At 38.2% G+C, this 26237-nt stretch overlaps 1 protein-coding gene across 1 annotated transcript in view; it reads right to left on the reverse strand.

The window, feature by feature from the left end:
• Positions 1-1148: 1148 nt before the first annotated feature.
• The window catches only part of Wars2 (tryptophanyl tRNA synthetase 2, mitochondrial), a 133203-nt gene continuing 108114 nt past the window's right edge, over positions 1149-26237 (reverse strand). Inside the window, exons 3-6 of the mRNA XM_004646170.2 lie at positions 22725-22805; positions 20060-20145; positions 3522-3640; positions 1149-1667 (exon numbers count right to left, since the gene is read on the reverse strand). Coding sequence (XP_004646227.1) covers positions 1219-1667; positions 3522-3640; positions 20060-20145; positions 22725-22805 — 735 coding nt within the window. The 3' untranslated portion in view covers positions 1149-1218. The remainder of the gene's footprint in view (positions 1668-3521; positions 3641-20059; positions 20146-22724; positions 22806-26237) is intronic.

Genomic DNA, 26237 nt, shown 5'->3' on the forward strand with positions numbered 1-26237 from the left:
GTAAAGAAAGGTTTTATTCTGAACTTGCATCTTGCTGTCTGAGCTATTTGTGCTCTGAGCTTCACTGTATTTGAGAATGACAGCATCTCTTCTATATATTTCATAGGAGTTTGGTGAGACTAAACTGAGATGAAGGCAAAACAGTGCTAATAAAGAACACAATTCAGGGACCTGGACTCTTGTACAATGAGTGAATCAAGCTGAAATAATGAAATGCATTCGGAAGAGGATCTCTCTTATATTTCAACAAATAGTTGCTGGAATGATCAGTATGGTCCCTGGGAGAAACAAGTAATTTAAACACTTTAAGGCAGGTAATATCTCAGTGACTGAGGAACTATATATAATAACCAACCTATTCTTATGAGATCTGCTATCATAAGATTTAGAAAGTCCCCCCAAACCGCATGTGTTGAGAGATATTTTAGCAAGTGATTACATCAGAGGGTGCTATACTCATCAACAGATTCATCCACTGATCAATCCACAGCTGAATCTGCTGGTAAGAGGCTGAGATGGTTGGGGGTTTGCTAGTGGTGGCTTTCTTGCCCCTGGCTCTTCCTTCCTCTCTTGCTTCTTGGCCTGAATGACATGAGCAGCCTTCCTCTGTCAGACCCTTCTATGTACCATATCCCCTCCTGGCTTGGAGCCAGCTGGCTGTGGACTGAATCCTCTGGAAACCACGAGCCAAAAGAAATTCCTCTTCTCTTCAGTTGTGGATGTCAGGTGTCATCGTTTCAGGGAAAGGAAAGTGACTGAGACAAGCCCTGAACACAAGCTGGATCAAATGACATCCCTTGGATTATAAATCTAAGAACTCAGTGTAATGCTCTTAAAAAGGGTTGGGATAGATACAGTAAACACCTGTTCAAGTAAGTACGCAAGGAAGGAAGCACACATCCTGTCCCATCTCCCAAGTCACTGCTCGCTTCAATGACATTTGTGTGGATATATTCAGATCAAAGAGCAGGCCTCAAATAATTGGGGATTCACCCAGCTATGCCGTCTTTACTAGTGTTTATTTTCTGATCACATTGCATTGATGAGATTTGGAACATGATTTGAACACTATAAAGACTCATTCATCCAATGAAGCCAATAATCAGCTACCGAAATAAATGATTAAATATCCCCAAACTCTCTCTATGTGTAGAAAGTGGAGCATGACCTTTATTAGTGTCCAGACTGTAATATGCAAATCCTTTTGTGATTAGCTTCCTATAGAATCCCGACCAATTTCTTCACCTCTTGGATCACAGGATATGCTAATTCTCTGGCTTTTGCTGATCCAGTGCGTAAAACCTTCTCTAAATAGTCTCTGTCCATCTTTAGTTTTTCAATTTCACTCTTGATTGGAGCAAATTTCTCAATCACAGCATCTGCCACCACCCGCTTGTAGTGGGCAGTGTCTGTGCCTGTGCTGCGGTAGACCACTTCCTCCACTGAGAGTCCTGTCACCGCAGCATGAATTGCCACCAGGTTGGAGACTCCCGCTCGTTTAGCAGGGTCATAGGTGACTTCAGAGGTGAAGTCTGTCACAGCCTTCCGGAATTTACTCACTATCTCCTCTGGGCTGTCTGTTATCCGGACAGTGGCCAGTTTGTCAGGGTCTGACTTTGACATTTTGGCAGAAGGATCACGAAGGGATTTGACTTTCTTCATGGGTGCTGAGTGAAACACCAACACACACATGCCAAAAAATAAACAAAAACAAAAGCAAAAATCAATCACCAGGAGTGTCATAATGTGTATACCTCGAAAACACCAAGAATGTCAAATTATTATTTTATCTGCTTATAAAATAACAAATACTGTGAAAAACTCAAGTAATGCAAGACCATCTGAGTCATATAATAACATTAATATTCTGATAGTTTCAAAGCATCTTTTAATGTACATAGCCAAATAAAAATGTAAAATCTTATACAAATAAAATTATGTCAATCATTCTTTTTCTTTGTGTATCTTTTAAAGCATCCTTCTTAGTATCTGCCCTACTCTATAAGTGATCATTCCTGTCCTTCCTGCCTCCCCCTCCAACCAATTTTAACAATCTGAGGCAATCCTTCCATTTTCTCACCCAGGATCATGTAAATTTTACACACCCACACACTCACAAATGACTTATTCAATGGTTTGACAGAATCAAGATGTTAATTTGTGCTTCATAAACCAGCATTATTATTTATCAGTAACTACGCATTTTATGGCTATTACAGAAATATGTAAAATAATAGGTCAAAACATTAAAATCTTATTTGTTGCTAAAAGAAGGTTGATTTAAATGTATGAAGTAATCTGAACTTATTGTTGTGAGTAATTGGGCTAAATGCATTTGTACTGATAGATGTTTCTAATTGAGTAATTGATACTAGGCACATATTATCCTCCTATAAAATGCTGCCAGCTTAATAGAGATGAATAGTGCCCAGAGATCTCTGCCCTCTCCACACATTTACAATGCCGTCAAAATGCTGACGAAGATTGATGGCGTCTGTCCTGAAGAAGTTATCTAGACTAGCACAGCATCAAGAGCTGAGGCTAACAGCTCAGATCCAGTAGGTGCATTGTACACTCCATATCTTGGTCTTCATTTAGGAAGAAAAAGTGCGGGGATAACTTGAGACCATCTTGCTTTATCTAGATCATAACTGAGCACTTCTCACTCTTATGTCTTAGTTTATTGTATTTAGGACAGCAAGACACAGAAGAGCTCAGTGTAGGACACAACTCTGATGTGAGGTAGACACAAACTGGGATACAAAATGAGCTTTGCCGAGCTTTCGCTTTTTTTTTTTTTTCCAATTCATGTATTTTGTACATGGTCTCACTATGCAGCTCAGACTTGTAGTGATCCTCCTGTTTTCAGCCTCCTCAGTGCTGGGATTACAGGTACATGCCACCACCCCCTGGACTGCTCAGTGGATCTGCAGGTGGGGATAGTGCAGCATGTGGTACCAGGGATTGAACCCTGGTCCCTGTGCTTGCCTAAGCATACACTTAGTCTGCTGAGCTATCTCGCTGGCACCAAATAAAATCTATCTATCTATCTATCTATCTATCTATCTATCTATCTATCTATCTATCGGCATATATATAATTCTTTTAGGCATATATAATATATAACATATATTATATAATAAGAAAATTTCTATATAATTCTATATAATGGTATGTAATTACATATAATATATTGTATAATATACATAATATATATTCCACATACCTAATTATAACATATATACATAAGTATATAATACCTTACACATTAAAACTATTATTTTTAGTATTTAGATTATTTTGTGCTAACTCAAGAGTTTTAATTATCTTTTTCAATAATTCAATGCGGTCTAGTAGTCCTACATGATAAAATGATGAGGATTCTAGTTATAAATCCTTAAAACTGCCCCCAAGAAAGTAAAATTTAGTACCAAGACAGTCCCAGGCCTCTGTCTATTAGGCAGTCCTCTATTCAAAACATGGTATAAGTTAATGATTTAATAATCTCATTTGCTGCTTACTTAGAATGGACTGAGGCACCGGAAAGAATGGCCCATACTTCTTGTTGAAGCCTTGTGCTAGATCTTGAACTAGTTCCATGTGCTGGACTTGATCTTCTCCAACAGGAACATGTGTAGACCTTTAATAAAAGACAGACAGGAAAGCTCAGAGAGGCTCTTAGAGAGAAAGGTACTGTATGTAGCCAACCTCCTGTGCCTACTTCACTGCTGATGTTCAACAAGTGTTCACCAACTATAGAAGAAATGATGAGACCACAGCCATTACACATGTATGTGATGAACAGTGGAGAGCTGCTTATCTATTCTGGTTCCTTTTTTCCACAGCAGAGAAATACAGCTATCAGTGCCAGTGTGACAGGATACTGCTGGAGGGTGAGTGGGTTCCTCAATCTATGCTGGACACATAACTGTACCATACAGCCACCTTGTTCTCCCACAGCAAGCGAACACTCTTCCAGGTCAGATGCTTTTTACTTTGGAGATGTGGCTCACACTTGAAAGATACCATCCCCTAACTTCAAATGAAAGCTGGCAAAAAGCTCTTCAGGCAAGAATTTTTCCTCCGTGGCACAGAGGGAATAAATCAAGCTCTTTCTGGAATGTACTTCATTTTCAGGTACATTGCAATCATGGGACAGTTAATGTGCTGTAGGGAAATTACATAATCACAGTCTATAAGCACAATGTGATAAAATCTTAAAAACAACGTGCAATGAAGAAAGTAAGCTGGTATAAAAACTTGCAAAAGGGGAAACATCTCAAATGTTTGATCACAGAGGCTTCTGGAGAAAGAGGTTAAAACATGAGTCTGAGGAAATCAGCAAAGGAGATCTGAATTTTATAGTTTGAATTTTATTTGTAATATTTTATTTTATTAAAAATATGAGAATTGTGCCAGCCAGAAAGCTCAGCAGATTAAAAGCACCTGCGTAGGCAGATGCAGGGGCCAGGGGTTCGATTATTGGCCTGCTGTGCTGGTCCTGCCCCAGGGGTACACTGAGAAGGCGAGTGAGACTGGGCATGGTGGTACATGAGCCCATAATCCCAGTGCTTGGGAGGCTGAAAAACAGGCAGGATCACTACGAGTCCAATCTATGTAGTGAGACCCTGTAGATCCTGTACTAAATCTTAAATTAATTTAAAGGGAGCATTAAATTTTTAATTAAATTCAAAAACTGAGAATAAAAAAATCAGGATACAGGGAATAAAGTTGGCAGGGTCACATCATGGTGAGGTATGTCAAATAACAACAGATTTAAGTATTGCAAAGAAGGCTTGTTGGGCTGGGGAAATAGCTCAGTAGAATAAGCGCTTGCCTGGCAAGCACAGGGTCTTGAGTTCAATCTCTGGTACTGCTAAAAAAAAAAAATAGAAGGCTTGCTGGGGAAACCTTTGTACTCAGTGTGGGAAGGTGGGTAGATCCAGATGATTTTAAGTATATATTTAATATCTTGGCTGGTGAGTTTATATTTGAGAATACAGCTATAAAGTGGTCATAGTTCTTTGATCAAAGGAGTTTATCATTGCTCTTGTGAAAGAAGTAGTTAAGGTGCCACGGCAAACCTCTTACCCTGAAAAGGGAGCATGCTGATGCTGTGCACATAGAGTTGTTCATAGAGTTGTTCCAATAATTAAATGCACAGTAATCAACAGAGCTCAGTATACACTAGATTTTTTTTTTTTTTTTTTTTTTTTTTTTTTTTTTTTTTTTTTTTTTTTTGAGGAACCGGGGATTGAACTCAGGTCCTTGCGCTTGCCAGGGAAGCACTTATTCTACTGAGCCATCTCCCCGGCCCCATTCTTTTTTTTTTTTTGAAGTTGCAGAAAGCCATTTTTTTTTTTATTGTCTCCAGATTTCAATTAATGACATCTAGCTACCCTATCCTCCCATTATTAGTTTGAAGAGAACATCAGATTTAAGAAGTTTCACTAAATTAATTATTGTAACTGTATCTTACATTTCTGGGAATTCTGTTTTGTAAAGGAAACACATGCCTTTTATGAATTGGGGGCACAATGAGTCCCCCAAACTGAATGTATTCATCCCAATGCATGCTCTTCGGGGTCATGCATGTGACCCTCTGTATAGTGACATGTTCATGTAAGAGATGTTGATGCTGGGCAGGGTCAAGAAATCCTAGCCTGTCCCAGCTATAATTACATCCCTGCAAATATTTCTTTATTTTAAATTAATTTTATTGAGAAATAAATAGCAATGAGACAGTTTCAAAACCAATTATTGGGACAGTTTCAATAATTAATACATTGCACATTGTTATCTTCTAGTGGTTATTCATAGTACAAGAGGCAGACATGATATCCTGTCCAAACACTATTAGTACAAATCTTTCTTCTCATTGAATTAAGAGAAAGTAGCTGTATATCTATCTTAACTATTTTGTATATACAGAAACAAAATGGTCCTTTACTTGTATCCCCTTTTTTTGTTTAGTTTTGTCAGAGATGGGTATTCCCTCACCATTTAAATATTGCAGGTGTGTGAATTCAGCAAAATAATCCAATAAAGTCCAGTAGTCCATAATAGTAGTGAGTTATCTGTAGGACTGGCAATGTCAGAAGTGATTGACTTGAGCATTTTACAGCTCAGCATATTAATATGGCTTTACTTTTTATACTTCATTTTCACACTTTTCTACTGGATGGTTAAGACCAAGATAAAGCAAGACCTACATAACAAGAAATGTAACTTTGTATTTAACAAGGTCAGTCAAATCTCCTCAGGATTTACCGTGAAACCCTCTACTGCAGTTTGTAGATCCTTTGTCAGTGTCAGCCATGTGGATGAGTCACGGCCATTGCTTGACCAATTTGCTCTCTGAGAAAGCCTGAAGGAATGTTTTTCTCTCCATGTGACTCTCCTTAGGCACACTCTACATCATCGATCACTTTCCTCTGCAGCCCCATAATCTCCTTGATCAGAAAATTTGGGACACAACCCTGACTATATATGCTGATACTTGTGAACTAAGCAACTTCACTGAAGAAAGAAATGTATAATACTGGGGTCATGCTTGGAATGCCTGTCATTCTGGTCTTTTTAATATGTACTGCTTGTCATGTCATACCAATTATTGCTATATTGTCTCTCAAGTAAATGTTTAAAAAAAAAGGATAAATGAAAACAAGAGAAAAGGAAAAAATATATCACAGGACTGTCCTGCTACAATGCTGTATATGGTTAGATTTCCAAATTTCTGTGTAAAAACATGTAATTATTTATTCCTATTTTTTAAAATATATTTTTTTCTTCACATTATGTAGGGATTTAAAGCTTAATATATCAATACATGATGGAAAATACCTGTTCCATGTTATGTCTAAGATGATTGATATTCAGACAGATAGTAACGTTAAGCTCAACTGCCTATGTTATAGGGTAATAATATCATTAAGCTTCTCTTCTGGAGGGTTAGCAACTTAAGTTTGCAAACCAAAAATTAGAGAAAAAGAAGGGCTGCAAGGACAGCCCACATTTTAACCCTAGCCTTTCAAGGTCAGTGAGGACTCAGGACATAGGAGAACCTATACTGTGACATCATGTGCTCTGTTGTGTCGCAAATTTACTCATTACGGACAACACAGGGCCACAGAGGAAAGTGATCGATGACATACTAGGTTCTGATACATATTTATTTATATTTGAAATAATAAAGGAAAATGGTGAAAGAAGCTATAATGGATCCTGACATTGAGTACACTAAGACTTTTTGCAAATAAGATCGTTTTCTTTCTTGATAGTTGACTAACGCTACAAAACACGAACATCCACACAAAACCTCAGAGATGACCACAGGGTGGGGCAGCAGCCCTGACATGGACTCAGAGCATTCGTGTAAGAGTGACAGTTCACATACTCAATGAGGTGTGATCCTGAAATGTGAACAGAATATGATGGGGATTCTGAGATCTCCTAAAATTTTAAGGAAAACAAGGACAAAACAAGGGATAGGAAGAAAAAAAAAATGCAGGGACAAAGACTGCAATGGAAGGGCTGTTTGTCTTTCAAAGTCAGTAAATAAATACTATAAGAAATTCTGCAAAATGACTGTGAAGGCCATACCCACACAGCCTGGTGCAGAAAGTCACTTGCTAATAAAAGATAAAAAACAGAAGTACTCCTTTTCCTCTCCCACTGCCACTTCACAAAGCACTGGGCAGCCCACCTCTTTGTTGTATCTTTGCACAAGTCCTACCTCTCTAAGTTTCTTCTTTGGCTGGAACTTGCTATTCCTGTCTGGTGGTTACAGTGAGCTGACATGCAAAGATCATTCTGACTGCCCCACACCAAATTAGCCAACAGAGCAGGTTAAAAGGCAATTACAGTAGCCCATAGGAAATCACAATGGACTGCAACTAACACAGAAAAAACAATTACGATAATCAATACACTTTAAGCACATCACAATGAGTATTTCCACATGTCAGAATGGTTCCAGATTCACACAGCAACCAAACTAAACAGAAAACACATTTAGTTTTCATAATGACGCTATGTGTATCTCCCCTTATGTGGGATTCTTGTCTTTTTTCTTACAGTTCTGTGGGGTTCTGATTTTTGAAAAAAAGGATTAAAAAATTTTAATGTTTTTCACCTGGTCTCATTGCTTCACATGGCTTTTGCATCTGACTTTGGTTGTTTGTTTCTGGTCTTGCCCCTCCTGCTTCTCCTTTCACCTCCTGTAATTTATTGTGGCATTTACTTCTCATCTACTGAGTTTACACTCTACATTAATTCAGGCTGTCTTTGATTCCGCTCACTTATGGGGCTTATTCTCTTCACGTTTTCAACCTCTCCCCTCATAGTATTCCTTTCACTTCAAATAATTTAGCACTGTTCTTTAAGAATTTATACCCAACATAATGATATCCATATTAATATGTCTACTCTTCTTCAGTTTCTTTTACCCTGACTGTAGGTTCTGAGGTACAACACAAAGCAAAAGTCTTTCATAATTTTGATTGTTATGGCTTCTGTCACATAATAATGCGTCTGATCTTTTGCTTTGGTGACTAAATCATTTTTCTTTCACTTAGTTTTTTACTGCATCTAATTTACTTGGGATCCACCCACCCCCACCCTGCTAGCAGAATTAGTGTCCAGATGAATAATCATTGCCTACAAATATCTGCTTGCATAGAATCAATCCCCCCGCCACTTCCTTGGCTGTGTTTGTGAGTTTGCAGCACTACTGCCTTTACCCAGCATGCGCAGGACAGGGCTCTGCTTTGTCTTTTCTGTCAGAAAGCAGAGATCTGACAGCACTGCTTGGTTGCTGGATTTGCTATGAGTCCAACTTAGTAATAATTTATTGAAAACACACAAAGTGAAAGGTCTTGTGTTGGGTGCTATGACAGCTATAAAGTTCTTCCCTTCTTCAGAAGATACTGAATGGAGCTATGAATTCTTTTCACTTTTCCTCTTCTCGTGTCCGCCATCTCACTGCACAGCAACACCATCAATCCAGGTACATGAGGCAAGTGTTCCCATTGCTGATGGCTCACCCTCATACACACCAAGGTCACAATGGAGTTCTATCAGTTTGAGCTCCCCAAAGTCTCTTATATGTGGCTTCTTCTTGCCCTTTCTACTGCCACAATTGTGGCCCAAACTAGTGAAATAGCCCCTGACTAGATTGGCCAGCAACTCTTCTCTTCCTAGAATGGCAACTTTTGAAGTCAGTTAGCTTTTGACTAGTATATGTTATATCAAATTGACTTTGCCCTTAAAATGTACAAATAGCTTCTCATTAGTTTTTGGAGGATGAACTGGATAGTTTGACATCTCAGCATAATTCTCCCCCTTGTATGCTGGTTTTCAGGGGACAGGAGTCTCAGAATTTCCTATCCCTGAGGGCATTTCAGCAGAAGTCTGGTGTAGTGTGGTACCTGCCCAACAGCACGAAGAAGGAAATGATTCGTGAGGCAGTGAGAGCATGTATCCAGGTAGCTGTCAGAATAGAGAAACAAGGTTTGGGCCATAGCTTTCATGATCTCACAGCAGTTCAGATCTCTCAAAGAAAGGATGTAGTCCAAGAACTGGAAGCATCCAAAGCAGTGTTAGGAACTTTAAACACTTTATATCAGTGCCCACAAACCTTACTTTTAGCGGTAGTGGTCAATTCACAGGCATGATGACTCATCACTATTTTTACCCTACTAGCCAGGAGTTTGGGAGCAATCATTTTATTCTCTATATTCTTTGTTTTAAGGTTTGATTTATGTTACGGTTTGGATCCCAACTGGCCCCCTGAAGATCCAAGAGAAGGACTGGCTGCCATGTGGTGATGCTACTGGAAGGAGGTGGAACCTCTGGAAGCAAGCATAGTGGAAGGAGGTTACTGGGAGCCATGGAAGCTGGAAATTGGTCACATGCCTGAAAGTGAGACTAGGCCTCAGTGCCTAAAGCAGTCAAGCTACTCCAGTCCTAAAAGAAGCATCCTGACTGGTCAATGTCAGCTGTTAGTCACTAGGCAACCTTGTGTCATGTGATACTAAATTTGCAAAGGTATAAATACCCCTACTGTTTTGCTGAAGGTTGTTTTGCCAACCAGGTTGGCAGGCCATGCAGCTCTGGCCTTCCTGTCTATCTTTTCCTCATTCCTGCTGCTGTTTCTTTCTGGATTATAGCACACTAAGAGACCAAGAGATCTCAGGAGGAGTTGCGATCACAGGAGTGTGCCCATGAAGGAGACAGCAGAACCTGACCCCTCACTCCCTCTTCCCTCATGGCTGAAATGAGGTGAAAAGCTTTCTCCTCAACATAATCTGCCATGATGTAATTCCTCATCACAGCCCAAAGTTATGGGGCCAAGACACCACGGGTGAATCTTCTAAACAATGAACAAAAATAAACAGTTTTCTCTCTTAAACTGATTTACCTCATGTATTTTGGTACATCTCTGGGAAGGTAACTAACACAGACTGGTGTTTACTAATTCATAGTTTCTTGAGACTCCTGTTTTCTCATTTTCCTAAGTCATTTCAGATTTTGTTTTTCTAATCTTCTTATCCGCTTCTATTTTTTTGCTCAAATTTTTTAGGTCAATAACCTGATTAATTGAAGTAACTGTGCTCATCTCTATTTGAGCAAGTGCAGCAGTTTCTCCTAAAATGTGATTTATCTGTAAAATGGGGATCATACCACCTTACCTATGTTACACAACTACAGTGAAGACTGAAATACATAAAGCATGTGCAGCAGCTATGGTGCTGCACGGCAGACACTACTTAACATATAGTTAATGCCTCCTTTCCTTCAAGATCATGATTAGTGCCTTCAACTACCAGTGCTGAATGAATTCTTGCTGAATATAAATAAAAAAGTGAATAAATATATGAAAAAATGCTCCATATCACTAGCCAACTGTGAAATGCAAATTAAAACAACAATGAGATATCATCTCACCCCAGAAAGAATGGCTATCATAAAGAAATCACCCAACAACAAATGTTGGAGAGGCTGTGGGGAAAAAGAAACCCTTCTCCACTGCTGGTAGGAATGTAGACTGGTGCAACCGTTATGGAAATCAGTGTGGAGACTCCTTAAGAAACTAGAACTGGAAATCCCATGCAAGAGAGCTATCCTCCCACAGGGAATTTTCCCAGAGGAACTGAAAACCTCTTATCATGGTGATATATGTGTACCTATGTTCATATGAGCACAAATTGTGATAGCCAAATCTTGGAAACAACCAAGATGCCTGTCACCTGAGGAATGGATTAAAAAGATGTGGCATTTTTATACAATGGAGTATTACTCAGCTATACAGAATGATAAACTAAAAAAAAGATAAACTTGATGCCTTTATATATAAGTGGATGTCATTTGAAGATATACTTGTAAGTGAAATAAACCATACTCACATGTGTAAATATTATGCAGTCTCCCTAGTATAAGAACTCAAAAGAAGAAATAAAAATAGAAAAGTATAACACAAATAAAAGGAAAGTGAGAACTTAAGGATTAAACAATGAAGACAGTGAAAGGAGAAAAGCTAGAAAACATGACAGGGGCAAAAACATATATTTATATGCAAAGATTTAGATGGGGTGTGGTGGCACGCACCTGTAATCCCAGCTTTTAGGAGGCTGTAAACAGGAGGATCACTATGAGTCCAACCTAGTAGTTAGACCCTGAACACCCTGTAGACCCTTCCCTAGAACTAAAAGCAGCCCTAATTAATTTTCTTTGTTTTCTCCTATTTTAATTCTGTTATTGACAAAAAAAAATATTGTGTACACTTTGCATATCACAGATTATTAAATATATATATATATATATATATATATATATATATATGATGGTTAAGGCAATGATCCTGAGAATCTTCAGCAGGTTTTTAAAACTAGCAGTTAATTGGTAGGATTCTCCCCCTGACTAACTATATACCTGTGAACTAAGCAACTGCACTGAAGAAAGAAATGTGTAATACTAGGGTCATGCTAGGAATGCCTCTCATTCTGGTCTTTTTAACATATAATGCTTGTCATATCACATCAATAACTGCTATACTGTCTCTCAAGTGAATGTTTTTTTTTCATAATTTTATTGAGAGACAAACAGCAATGAGACAGTTTCAAATCAAATTGGTAGGACAGTTTCAATAATTAACACACTGTACACTCTCTTCTTAGTGGTTATTTGCTGTACAAGATGCAGACATGATATCCTATTTACAAACACTATTAGAAAAAATTCCTCTATTCATTAAGAGAATGTAACTATATATCTATCCTAACCATTTTAAATACAAAGATACAAAATGGACATTCATCTGTATCCCCTTTTTTGTTTAGTTCCGTCATTTGAATAATATAGGTATGTTAACTCAGCAAAATATTTTAAAAGAGTCCAGTAGTCCATAATAGTACTGGGTCTTCCACTTGACTGGCATTGTCAGAAATTGTTGACCTGAGTCCCCTACAGCTGTAACACCATGGCTTTACTTTTTATACTTCATTTTTATACTTTTCGGCTGGTTGGTTAAGACCAAGATAAAGCAAGACCTATGCAACAAAAGTTGTAGCTTTTGGATCTGATAAGGTCAGTGAAATCCCCTCAGGATTTATCCTGAGATCCTGTACCTCAGATTGCAGAACCTTTCTCAGTGTCAGCCATGTGGATAAGTCAGGGCCATTGCTTGACCAATGTGCTCTCTGTGAAAGCCTGAGAGAATGTTTTCTCTCCATGTGACTCTCCTTAGGCACATTCTACATCATCGATCACTTTCCTCTTTAGCCCCATAATCTCCTTGATCAGAAAATTTGGGACACTACCCAGTTACATGACGTTACAATACAAGTTCTCATATGTCCTGAGTCTTAATTGACCTTGGAAGGCTAGGGCCAAAATGTTGGGTTTCTTTATGGCCCTCCTTTTTCTCTAACTTTGGTCTGCAAACTTAGGTTGTTAACTCTCCAGAAGAGAAGCTTATTGCTATTACCATACAACCTAGGCTGTTAAGCCTAACCTCACTATCTGTCTGCATATCAAACATCTTAGGCATATCATGGAACAGGTATTTTTCATCAAGTATTGATATGTTGAACTGTAAGCCCCTACAGAATATGATGAAAAAACATTTAAAAAATTAAAATTTATTTTAAAAATAGGAAAGTAAATGTTTGTTTAAAAAAAGGGTAATAAATGAAAACACGAGACAACAAAAAAATGTCATGGGACTGTCCTGCTACAATGCTGTATATGGTTAGATTTCTAAATTTCTGTGTAAAAATATGTAATTGTTTATTCCTATTTTTTAAAATATCTTTTTCTTTTTTTTTCCTTCATGTTCTGCAGGGATTTAAAGTTTAACATATCAATACTTGAGGGAAAATACCTGTGCCATGTTATGTCTAAGATGTTTGATATTCAGACAGATAGTGAGGTTAAGCTCAACTGTCTATGTTATAGGGTAATAATTAAGCTTCTCTCTGGAGGGTTAACAGTTTAAGTTTGCAGACCAAAAATTAGAGAAAAAGGAGGGCTGCAAGGACAGCCAACATTTTAGCCCTAGCCTTTCAAGGTCAGTAAGGACTCAGGACATAAAAGAACCTGTACTGTAACATCATGTAACTCAGTGATGTCCCAAATTTTCTGATCAAGGAGATTATGGGGCCACAGAGGAAAGTGATCTACGATGTAGAATGTGCCTAAGGAGGGTCACATGGAGAGAAAACATTCCTTCAGGCTTTCACAGAGAGCAAATTGGTCAAGCAATGGCCATGACTCATCCACATGGCTGACATTAACAAAGGATCTACAAACTTTGGTACAGGGTTTCAGGATAAATCCTGAGGAGATTTGACTGACCTTGACAGATACAAAAGTTACATTTCTTGTTATAGAGGTCTTGCTTTATCTTGGTCTTAACCATCCAGTAGAAAATTGTTAAAATGAGGTATAAAAAGTAAGGCCATATTAATATGCTAAGCTGTGAAAGGCTCAAGTCAACAACTTCTGACACTGTCAGTCCTATGGATAATCCACTACTATTATGGAGTACTAGACTATATTGGATTATTTTGCTTAATTCACGTGCCTGCCATATTTAAATGGTGAGGGAATACCCATCTCTAAAAAAACTAAACAAAAAAATGGTATAAAAATGGACCATTTTGTATCTACATATACAAAATAGTTAGGATAGATATACAGCTACTTTCTCTTAATTCAATGAGAAGAAAGATTTGTACTAATAGTGTTTGGACAGGATATCATGTTTGCATCTTGCACTATGAATAACCACTACGAAGACAACAATAGGTAATGTATTAATTATTGAAACTGTCCTACTGATTGGTTTTGAAACTGTCTCAGTGCTCTTTGTTTCTCAATAAAATTAATAAAAAATAAAAAAGAATACAAATAAAATGTGTGTGTGTGTGTATGAGAGAGAGAGAGAGAGAGAGAGAGAGAGAGAGAGAGAGAGAAAGAGAGAGAATTATTTAATACATACCCAGCCATTTAAAATTAGGCATTCAGATGAATAAAGAAATATAAAATAAAAGGGAGCACTTACTATTCTTGAATATTTTATATTTCTTCAAATAGCTGTTATTAATCATCCTCTCAAGGAAATGACTGTTTCAGCTTTCTATTCCCGAGTTCATTACCACAGTTTACCAAAACAGTTATATAAATCTTTTGTATGCCTGTCTGGAAGGCTTCTCTTCCACTCTTTGCCTTGTGCTTGTTTTCTGGCCCGCCATGCCCCTCATTCTAATGCTGATTTTACATAAGCAAACACCAGACCCATACTTGACTTATATCAGCATTTTATGAAGAGGCTACACAGATTTACTAGTAGGACAAAATCCACAGATATTTCATAATCATTCAATCTATCAACCTTCTACTTATCTATATTTATAATGTAAATATTCATAGATATTCTGGGAATAGTATCTCAAAAATCCAGGAATATCTGAAATGAACAAAAACAAATAAAAAATACCCCCACGTGCACAGGTGGTTCAGCCTAAGCAAGAGAGGAGGGAATGATCAGGCTGCTTCTTCTGAGGAACATACAGAAGTCTACCCCATATCTCTGTGCAATTGTGGAATTAGATGAGGCACATAATTTCTTGGTTAAGATAGCAGTTATCTGGAATGTAGTTTCATATTCACCATATAGTTTTATGGAAAAACATTTAATCTATTTGAACAAACTATCTCTGCAACACCAGAATGTTGATGAGGAACATTCCCACTATTATCTTCCTTTTAAAGATAAAAAGAAAGGTATGTTCTGTCTTTTTTAAAAAAAATGTATTTGGTACAGGATCTCATTATACTGCTCAGACTCCTAGTGATCCTCCTGTGCTTGGCCTCCCTGGCCCTGGGATTAGAGGGGCGCACCACCATACCTAGTTTCAATTGCTAGGGATCAAATCCCTGTCCCTGTGCTTGCCTAAGCAAGCGATTAGTCGCAGAGCTATCTCGCTGGCTCTTCTTCTTTTTCTTCCTCTTCCTCTTCCTCTTCCTCTTCCTCTTCCTCTTCCTCTTCTCCTTCTCCTTCTCCTTTTTTGGTTCCAGGGATCATACTCAAGACCTTGCACTTGCCAGGCAGGTGCTTATGCCACTGAGCTATGTCCCCTGCCCTTCTGCTCTTCTCACAACATATTCTAACCACCAAACAGATCAATAAAGTTTAAAAAAGCTGTATTTACAGCATGGGAATTTCTGCTATGGGAGTTGGTTGGGAAAACACTGAGGATGAAAAAGAAATGTATGTCCTTAGAAATATTAAATATTTTTATGTGATAATCTTACTGATATTTGAAGGAACAGTGAGAACATTTTTAAGGTTTGCCTGTCATGTATGAAATACTTACTATTTATATAGAAGGACATTCATAACCTCAGGCTCTGTACAAAGGATGGCAGCATATGTACAGGTTTTGAGATCGTACTCTATTTTTGCCAATGTCAGTCTTTTAAAAATTACCTCTTATTGCCTAAAATGTTTGGATTAAGTTTACAATGGGTGACTGTGATACATACAGAATTTGCTTAATAACCTCTAAGCTATGTCCCATTATTACACTTTATAGGTAAAAGAACCACAGTATTTTAACATTCTGATAACTGTATTTTAGGGAATTAATAAAAATATCCAGTAATTACACTTTATCCATAGTTTCATTTTCAGTTACCTGGAGTCAAAGATGGTCCAAAAACATAAGACGGGAAGTTCCAGAGATAAATAGTGTGTAAATTTTAATGTGCAAGCTGTTCTCAGCAGTGTGGTCAGACCTTCCACTGTCCCGCAGATCTCTTCTGCTCAGCACGTGAAACATCCCTCTGCCTGTACTCAACCTATTAATTTCTTGGGGGTCATCGAGGTTATCAGATCAACTACTGCACTGTCACAGTGCTTATGTTCAATAACCCTGATCTTAATATGACCCTAAAACACAAGGACAGTGATGGCAGCAACTCAGAAATGCCAGTAACAAATCGTAAGTGAAAATGTGACAGTTCTTAAGGAAAGGAAAAGAACCACACGCTGACTTTGCTAGTGTGTATATAAGAACACATCTTCTACCTGAGAAATTATGGAGAAAGAAAATGAATTGTGTGCCAATTTTGCTCCATACTTCAAACTGCAAAAGTTATGGCCTGTTTATCAGATGTGCGACACACTTTGTCATTCATCTCCTTTGTTTCATCCTTTAGGCTTTGTAATATCTCACATCCTCATAAGAATGATATACACAACAAGGTATTTGGAATCAGCCCACATTCACGTGTTTTCTATAGCACAGTACTTTGTTAACTTGTTTTATTATTACTGTTCATTTCCTACTATGTGTTATTGATATAGTAAGCATGGCCCTAGAGATGTATGTGCTGTGGTTTGGATACTTTTCCGGCACACTTCCACATGTAAAGGACTTGGTCTGGTGATACTGGGAGCTGCTACAGATCTTTAGGAGGTGGGGCTTTATAGTCAGTGGATTAAGTCACTGGACCATGTTGATGCAAAGAACTGTGGGATACCTCCCCAACACACTTTTCTTCTCTTGCTTCCACAAGCTGAGCAGCTTGCTTCTCCATGTACTTCCTTTTTTTTTTTTTTTTAAATTTTATGTATTTAGTATAGGGTCTCAGTACACAGTTCCAATTCATAGTGATCCTCCTGTTCTCAGCCTCCTCAGTGCTGGGATTACAGAAGTGTGCCACCACGCCTGGACTCAGTCGCCAGCTCAGCGTGCCCAAGGGCAGGTCCAGTGTGGTATGTGTTACTGGGGATCAAACCCCGGTCTCTGCCCTTGCCTAATCTGTGCTATCTCACCAGCCCTTGTACTTCCTGTCTTTACCATCTGACACCCACAGAAGCCCAAAGCAATGAGTGTGCCCTATCCAGAAAAGGAACCTCCAAAACTGGGAGGCAAAATAAATCTTTTCTCTTTATAAGTTAATTTATTTCAGGTCTTTGGTTATAGGGATGGAAAGCTAACTAACAGTTATGTGTAGGAAAAAAACATAGCATACATATGGTTCTGCAATCCCCCCGAAATCTTGGAATGTATCTCTTACAGAGAAGAGGGAATTACTATATTTACCATGTGATGCTGTACATGTCATATGTATTGTTCTGGCTATTTCATGTGATAATTTTCTTTCCTAACATAATGTGTGGCTTACTATTAACCTCAGCAGACCACTGAACATGCCCTGATGTTCCTCTGTGTCCTGACCGGCCCTAGGTGCTTAGGGTCACTGGCTTGTAGCTGTAAAACAAAAGAGCTGAAGGAGAAGCTCCTTAAAGTTACTCCCCACTCCATGCTCCATGGTAGCATAAAGAGAGCTTTTATTTTTGTTAAAAGTTACTCTTTTTCACAGTCTTAAATTTAAGAGAACTCTCCTATTGTAGCTCTTGAATTACTATGGAAATCTACTATGCCTGTATTTTTTTTTCATATTGTCCTGGTGAAGTCTTAGTTTTTGGTTACATAAAGAAGTAACCTCCAAAATTGGAATTACCCCAAAAACTGTAATCATCAATCAAAAAAAATAACAGCTCCTAGAAATAGAACTTGACTGCTATTTCATTTTAATTCTAATAATCTCATACACAATAATCATTCCTATTTTATAGCTACGAAAATCAGTATCTTTAATAGAATTTTTAATGTAAATATCTTCCCTTAGGAAACACATTATTAGCTTTCTTTTGTTGTCTGTTAGAGAAAAATACTCTTATGTTTCTTAGCATAAGTCAAAAGTTTTCTTAAAAATGTCAAGTGGTATCATGAGTCCAGTATTTAAATTAATATAACAGGTGCATAATCTTTATATGTTTTAATCAGAATTCAAGATACACCTCATGGATGCATGCATAGTCCCTACTTGTAGAGCTAAGCAGCGACTCTCAGCTGTTTTCCCTCATAACGGCTCAAGAGTTTTGGATCCTACAGTGAAATACAGCAGATACTGCTATTTCCATAGTATTATCAGATTTACATGCAGAGAATTCTAACTCTCACAGCCTTAGCGGAAAGGGGTGAAATATACATGCCTGGAGTCCCATTCCCTCTGCCTTTGCTCCAAGCTTTCACAGGAAAAAACTAAGGCTGTAAGTGAACATGAATGGGAGGTTTTATCTCTAGAAAGTGGTACTGGGGTCAAGGAGACAGATGAAGGGGGAGCTGGGAAGAATTAGAAAGGGATGAAACCAGAAGTCCAGGGCTGTACAATGGAATACAGGGGTGGGAGTTCTTTGTTGTGCATTTCTGAGGTCCACAAGCAGTAGCTGAACAGATAGATTATGGGTCCAGGAAACATAAGGAGTTACTGTACATACTGTTCAAATATTTATTATCAGCTTATAGTTCTAATACAGAAATCACTAACTTCAGGTGGGTCTTTACATTTAAATTAATTAAAATTAACTAATTTTTTTGAGAGGGAAGCATCTTGCTGTGTGGTTCAGGCTGGCCTTGAACTTACGTAGCCCAGACAGGCTTTGAATTTGCAGCCTTCTGAGTACTGGGATTATAGCTATGAAAGTTAAATAAAAATTTAATGCTTATGCTTTAGTAATGCAGTCAGAGAGGAACTGTAACAACATTTCAAAGGCTCAAAATAGCTACATGTTATTAGTGGCAACAGTATTAGAAAGCACAAATGTAAAACAATTCATATCATAGCAAATCCTATTGAACAGCATTGTTCTCCAATCCATATTATACAAGAAATCAATATCTAAAATTCTTTTTCTTTTTCTTTTTTTTCTTTTTTTGGAGACAGGGTCTCACTATACAGTTCGGGCTGGCCTTGAGCTCACATTTGTAGCCCACAGGCTGGTCTCAAACTCACAGCGATCCTCCTGTTTCAACCTCCTGAGAGTTGGGATTACAGGCATAAGCCATCAAGCCTAGGGTTCTGGGGCCAACATGGCATGCAGGGCCAGGGATCAAACTCAGGTCCTTGCACTTGACAGGTAGTGCTTACGCCTCTGAGCTATCTCCCCAGCCCCGATATTTAAATCCCTTAAAGTTTAATTGTTACTAGGGAAATATATATGGCATAAAAATAAAAAAAAATTATAGACTGAATAGAACAAGAGCCTCCATGGACTTATGAGGTACATACAGCATAGAGCTTGAGAGCACAGAAACTTTGTGCTCAGACTTCTGGGATTCAAATCCTGGCTCTAACTTTTGCAAGATACAGGACTCTGGGCCCAGCATTAACCACTCTGTGACTCGGTTTCCTGGTTTCTAGAACAGGGATGATAATAGCGTAAGTGGATTAAGGTATATAAAGTTCTCATGGTGTTTCAAATACATAGTCTATAATATTCAAGTATTAGCTCTTAATGTTACCATTTTCTCACTGAAGCATACTTCTATGATTTAGTTCCTATCACTAAGATATAGAGAAACTGATTCATAGGTCTGATCCTTTCTATGTCTTCCCTTTCTCATGGACCTAACCTTTGTTTTATGAGTTAATACACTCTCTTGTCATCAGTCTGTGTGAGGCCAGAGGTGGCCTTTTTTCTTACTTGTAGGCTAGAATGTCGGCTGCCTGGAGGACTGGGTATGTGAGCAGACCCATCATGCCGTCCTGTTTCTGCTGGGTAGACTTCACCTGTGAGGGATGAAAAGAAAAGGGGAAGAAATCTGAGTTGATCCTAATTAAGATTGTAAAGTAAAGTGAAGAATTATCCGATGCCACCTGTGATAACATATAACCTCAGTTCCTTTTAGCAAATATTTTCTGGTAGGACTGCTTTCAGGCTCTAGGCTTATGTAAGAATAAGGAGACTCTATTTTACCACTGTTCACTCATTTGTCCATCCATTCATTCATTTATGCTGGGTCCTGGGCCCAGGGCTTTGTTCATGTTATATATACATTCTACCACTGAAAAGCACCTCTGGTCACTCATCCCTGGAAAAGATCCTGAACTATCACTATTTATTATTATTATTATTATTATTATTATTATTATTATTATTATTGGTGGAACCGGGGATTGAACTCAGATCCTTGTGCTTGCTAGGGAAGCGCTTATTCCACTGAGCCATCTCCCCGGCCCCAACTATTTATTATTTATTTTACTGAAGACAGAGAAATTTTCTAGCTCAGTTAAAGTTTAGATTTCACAGATAAGGTCAGAACTTATCAAGAAAGTGACTTTCTATAAGGGAACATAAGTTAGGATGCCCTGTTTTACTATATTCATGATAAAAGTGAGTTCACAATTTTCACTGAGTAAAGATTATGAAGGGTTAAGTGCCTGCTTAGTCAAGTTCAGGGACCAGGGTTCCATCCCAGGCACCGCATGCCATGCTGGTCCCACCCCTTGGCATCCTGGGCCAGCCACTGAAACCAGGACAGGCATGGTGGCGCACGCCTGTAATCCCAAAAGTGGGGAGGCTGAAAACAGGAGGATCACTACAAGTCCAAGTTGCATATTGAGATCCTGTACCAAATACATTAAAAAAAAAAAAAAAGATTATGAAAGTTTAATTTGGAGAAGAGCAAATGAGCTCTTACTGGTTCTCCTGGCACTAGAATCCTGCTCTTACACAATTTTTCAAAATTTATTACTTGTTTCACTGTCTTTATAAATACATCCATCCATCTGTCTGTCTGTTATGCCAACTATTATATCTCTAGCACCTATCATGACATAAGATTTGTAGAAATTATCACCAGAATTTGTTAATGATGTTTTGACCACAGAAGACAATAACATGTACTAAGACAAGGCTGGGATTTGAAATTGCTGTTTCCTACAAATAAGAAACCACTGGCTAGTATGAGAGATTCTCCTGAAATTAACTCGTTTACTAGTAACATGTAATCAGAGGACACTTTCAAATAAATTTTCAAGGCGGAGGGCCAGGCAGATAGCTCAGTGGCTAAAGTGCCTGCCCAGCAAGCGCAAGGTCCTGAGTTTGATCCCTGGTACCACTCACACAAAAAAAGTTAGGGGGAACAGTTCCTATTAAATTAACATTCACTTCCTATTTAAAAAAAAAAAAAAAAAACGCTTTCAGCATTAAACTTAGATTATGATGATAAAATGGGAAAGATTTGCGTAAACCAAACTATGGTAGAGAATGTTACAAAACTTTTTGTTTTTAAATTCCTGGCAGGTAATGAATATGCAGCACTATCAATACTATCTTCTTTATTTAGTGTCTTAGTCTTCCTGGGCCTCTATAACAAAACATAATGTACACAAGGGGCTTACACACGACACATATGCATGTCCTGTAGTTCCAGAGGCTGGGAATCCAAGATGAAGGCAAAGCCAGCACTCCCAGAGGGCCTACTTTTTGGCTTCTCAGTGGTGCCTTCTCTGTGTCCTCACAGGATAAAAGTGGCAAGAAAATCTTTGTGGGTTCCCTACACCTTTTATGAGAGTTCTACTTTCATGATCACCTCGCAAAGGCTCTATCTTTGGGGGACTTAGATTTCAATGTGTGAATTTTAGGGAGACACAAATAACCAGGCTACCTATTGTTTGTGCAGCATACGTAAAGGCTTCTAAAGAACAACTTCTCAGAAAACCCAAGACCCTGAAAATATGCTCAAAGGTGCTTGAAACTGAAATTAGTGTTGACATAGTTGGGCGCCATCTACCATTAAGTTATCCAATTGTAAAAATAAGTGGATGTAAAGCGTTATGAATTATCTGAGTTATCTTTCTCAGTTGAACAACTTACAAAAATACATGTTACTTTTTCTGTGGGTTTGAAATTTTTCCTAGATTGAGTGTGCTTAAATATTAAATAAAATATGTTTTCTCTTCTCCCTGCAATGGAAATACTTTTGCCTTATTGCCAGTTATTTACTGTGGAAATGAGAAGCAACTGTGAGGTTCAAATCCGGACTTTAAGGTTTGAAGCTTTGGGATTTCAATCCAGAAACTGGGTACTTGTTAAGTATTTTGTGGTAGGTACAAAATAATCACCAAGTTGACTCCAAACACAGATAAGAAGGTATAGTTAATAGTATTTGTAAGCAGAAGGAATCTTGTAGACCCTTTCATTTTCCACTTAATATCCTGACGCACAGAATGATGCTGCAGTAGCCATTCATGGGTAGTAGAGCAGGGAGGAAAGATGACTCAGGATTCCCAGAGCCAGCAGAGTAATAAGCAGAAAGTGGAAAATGGATCAATTTCTGTTTATTGATCAGATCACTGGCACTTACCTTCCACTGGTGTAAATGTTGTAATCGAGGGAGTCTGACCATGCATGTAAGGATCCAACTTAACTGTGTGTGTTCAGACACCTAAAGAAATGACACAATGTTAACAAAGGTGACCAATAATTTGTTGCTTATAAGCAAGACTAAAGAGTAACAGGTATTATTGTAAATGGCTGAGAATACCTGAAGTCAAGATTATTAAAATAAGGACAGGTAAAGGGGGTTGAACTGTGACCATGATAGAATTTTAGGTAAAGAAGAAATTATAAAAGCCAACTGATACACCTATCAATGTAGTGTTAAGTTCTCTCCATAATACTCCACGAAAGGAGTGACCAGGGTCTGCTACATCTCATTGAAAGGGTTTCATTATGTCCTGATGCATTCACTGTACCTTTAAAAAGTCCATTTGTTAAGAACACACACACACACACACACACACACACACACAGTCCAGGTCCTTCCTTTCTAGCTAGACTTTAAATACATGAAAATAGCAATAATACCTTACATGTAAATGGTAACACACCATTTGATCTAGAGCTAAGATCAAATACTTAGCTCTAGAGATTTGAAAGTTAGGAATAATTTTATCAGCCCACCACTCCAAAGCGTATTTTCATAATTTCTAGTTCTTCCTCTTCTTCTTTCTCTGTTTCTCTCTCTCTCTCTCTCTCTCTCTCTCTCTCTCTCTCTCTCTCTCTCTAATAGAAGAGGTCTAAGTAGAAAAAATATAAACTTTCTCTAATACTTTTTTTAATGCGTTTTTTAGTACAGGGACTACAGGGTCTCACTATACAGATCAGACTCATAGTAATCCTCCTGTTTTTAGCCTCCCAAGTGCTGGGATTATAGGCACATGCCACCATGCCCAGTCTCAGCCTGCTCCAGGGGCAGGGCTGGTATGGCACACCAGCAATCGAACCTTGGTCCCTGTGCTTTAGTCTGTCCCCAATACATTTTTGTTCAAATCAAATTTAGTCAAATAACCAAGCCTGGCAACAATTGGGATGATTCCTGGGTCTAGGGCACTGTCTAACTACTGTACATCCCATTTTTCAGTCTTGGAAATTCTTTACTCTCCAACAATGGCTTTTTTGTGTCCATATGATTTCCTTAAAAAACAGAGACTGTTGCCAATGCTGCAAAGTGGCCCCAAATGTTTTCTTTGTGGATTTTGCAACAGGGACATAAAGGAACGAAACTGAACGAGCACTGCACTGTTTCATTGCCATCTGGTGTAAGATAGCTTCTTGTTTTTATTCCCCTGAAGTTGTAGAGAGGGAAGAGTTGTTTTTCACGTGTTTGACAAGGAATCACTTTTAAAGTTTAGTAAGTTGCTAGGCTGAATCTGTTATCTTTCTTCCAAGAGCCATATGGGTTTCACTGAGGGCAGTGACTTTGACTGCAGTGTCCAAGCAAATTGCTAACTGCTGCTATAAACAAACAGCTATCAGCCAAAAATGGTAACCCAGAATTTAAGCAGCAGGATTAGGGTTGGTTCCAATCCTCACGCCAAATGCATTCCCATTAGAATTAATCCATCAAGGGCTATGTTTTGGCATGAAGATGTATAGAAGAATTTGTTTCCCCTTTTACTGAATTGGGGGAAAGGAATGAAAACAGAACATAACCATGTGGAATCTCTAGACAAGACGGCTGCTTCCCTTCATCTCTGGTTCAAATGCTTAGCTTTGGTGATATGCAAAGAGCTACCACCATGTCTCTATGAGCAAGTATTTTCCTTGGAGTATCCTTTTATTAAGACATATGGTATGAAACTTAATATTCTGTGGAGATATTTCTGATGTTTCCAAAATAAAGAACATCAAATTAGTTCAAATTATTCTCATACAGAAAAAATAGGTTAAAAGGTTAAAGGTAAATAATTTTTTCATAATTCATCATTTATGATTATGTAAGAAAAGTAGTATTTCAAGATTTAGTTAACTTTATATTCAAGAAGGCAAAAGCAAAAAATATAGGTACATAAATATAATGTTTCCTTATATTGTGAAATCACAAAGATCTGTTTTAGCCACAGAAAAATAAAGGTAATAGACAACAACATGGATCACTAACCATCCACAAAGAAGTTGGCAGTGCTTATAAGAAAAGGACTTAAAGTTTCTGATTCTCTAACTGTAACAAGTGCATTCTTCAGTGATAATTGTTTGGCCAATCTTAGTTACTCTCTCGCATTGTTTGTGATCAGTATATATTTGTTGAATACATTCACTTTATCAAAGGCTGCAGAAAGCAAATGTCCATCAGATTTGTCTTTTGTTTTAGGTTTCTCTCTCTCTGTGTGTGTGTGTGTGTGTGTGTGTGTGTGTGTGTGCAGCGTCTTACTAGGCAGCTTGGACTCAGTGATTTTCCTGATTTCTGCTTCCCTAGTGCTGGGATTACAGTCGTGTGTCACCATACCAGACTCCATCACCGGCTCACTACACCTGGGAACAGGGCCAGTGCAGCATGCCACACCAGGGATCAAACCCTGGCCCCTGCACTTACCTAAGCAAGTGCTTAGTCCCTGAGCTATTTTGCCGGCCCTTATCTGTTGATGTCTTGATCCAAGCAAGAGCAATTTCAAAGGAATGATTGAGATGGAAGCTAAATTACAATGGAATTAAGAGCAAGAATGAAGGTACACTATAAAGACAGATATGCAGGAGCATGGCAGAGTGGTTACGCGTTCTACCTTTGGAGTGAGACTAATGGGTCTGAATGCTAGTTCCGCTATTTAAGAGCTGAGAGATTGTGGGTAAGTGACAATGTGTTTGTGCTTTGGTATTGCAATTAGCATTGTGAAGTGGACAATATCCACTTAATGGTGCTTACAAGAGTAATTACCACATAGTAAAGAGCCAATAGTACGGTTGCTATATGTGTAATTTTAAGAAATACTTTTTTTATTTTTGCGGAACCGGGATTAAACTCAGGCCCTTGCGCTTGCCAGGGAAGCGCTTATTCCACTAAGCCATCTCCCCGGCCCCTAGAAATACTTTTAACATCCTATTTTGACGTAATTATAGATTCAATCAGTTGTAAGAAAATAACATAGAATCCATGTAGCTTTTCCCCACTTTCTTTCTTATTTTTCCCATAATTTTATTGATAAACAAATAGCAAAGAGACAGTTGCAAATCAAATCGGAAAGACAGTATCAATAATTAACACACTGCATACTTTCTTGCTAGTGGTTAATTGCTGTACAAGAGTCATTCTATTCATTAAGAGAATGTAACTATATATCTATCAAAACCACGTTGAATAAACAGACACAATCGTCTGTATACCCTTTTTTGTTAAGTTCCATTATTTGAATATTATAGGTGTGTAAACTCAGCAAAATATTCTAAAAGGGTCCAGTAGCCCATAATAGTATTGGGTCTTCTGCTTGATTGGCAATGTCAGAAGTTGTTGATCTGAGTCCCCTACAGCTCAACATAACAGCATGGCTTTACTTCTTATATTTTGTTTTTATACTTTTCTGATGGATGGGCAAGACCAAGG

The sequence above is a fragment of the Octodon degus genome, unplaced genomic scaffold (genome assembly GCF_000260255.1).
Source record: "Octodon degus isolate 3935 unplaced genomic scaffold, OctDeg1.0 scaffold00257, whole genome shotgun sequence".
NCBI classification, from domain to species: domain Eukaryota; kingdom Metazoa; phylum Chordata; class Mammalia; order Rodentia; family Octodontidae; genus Octodon; species Octodon degus.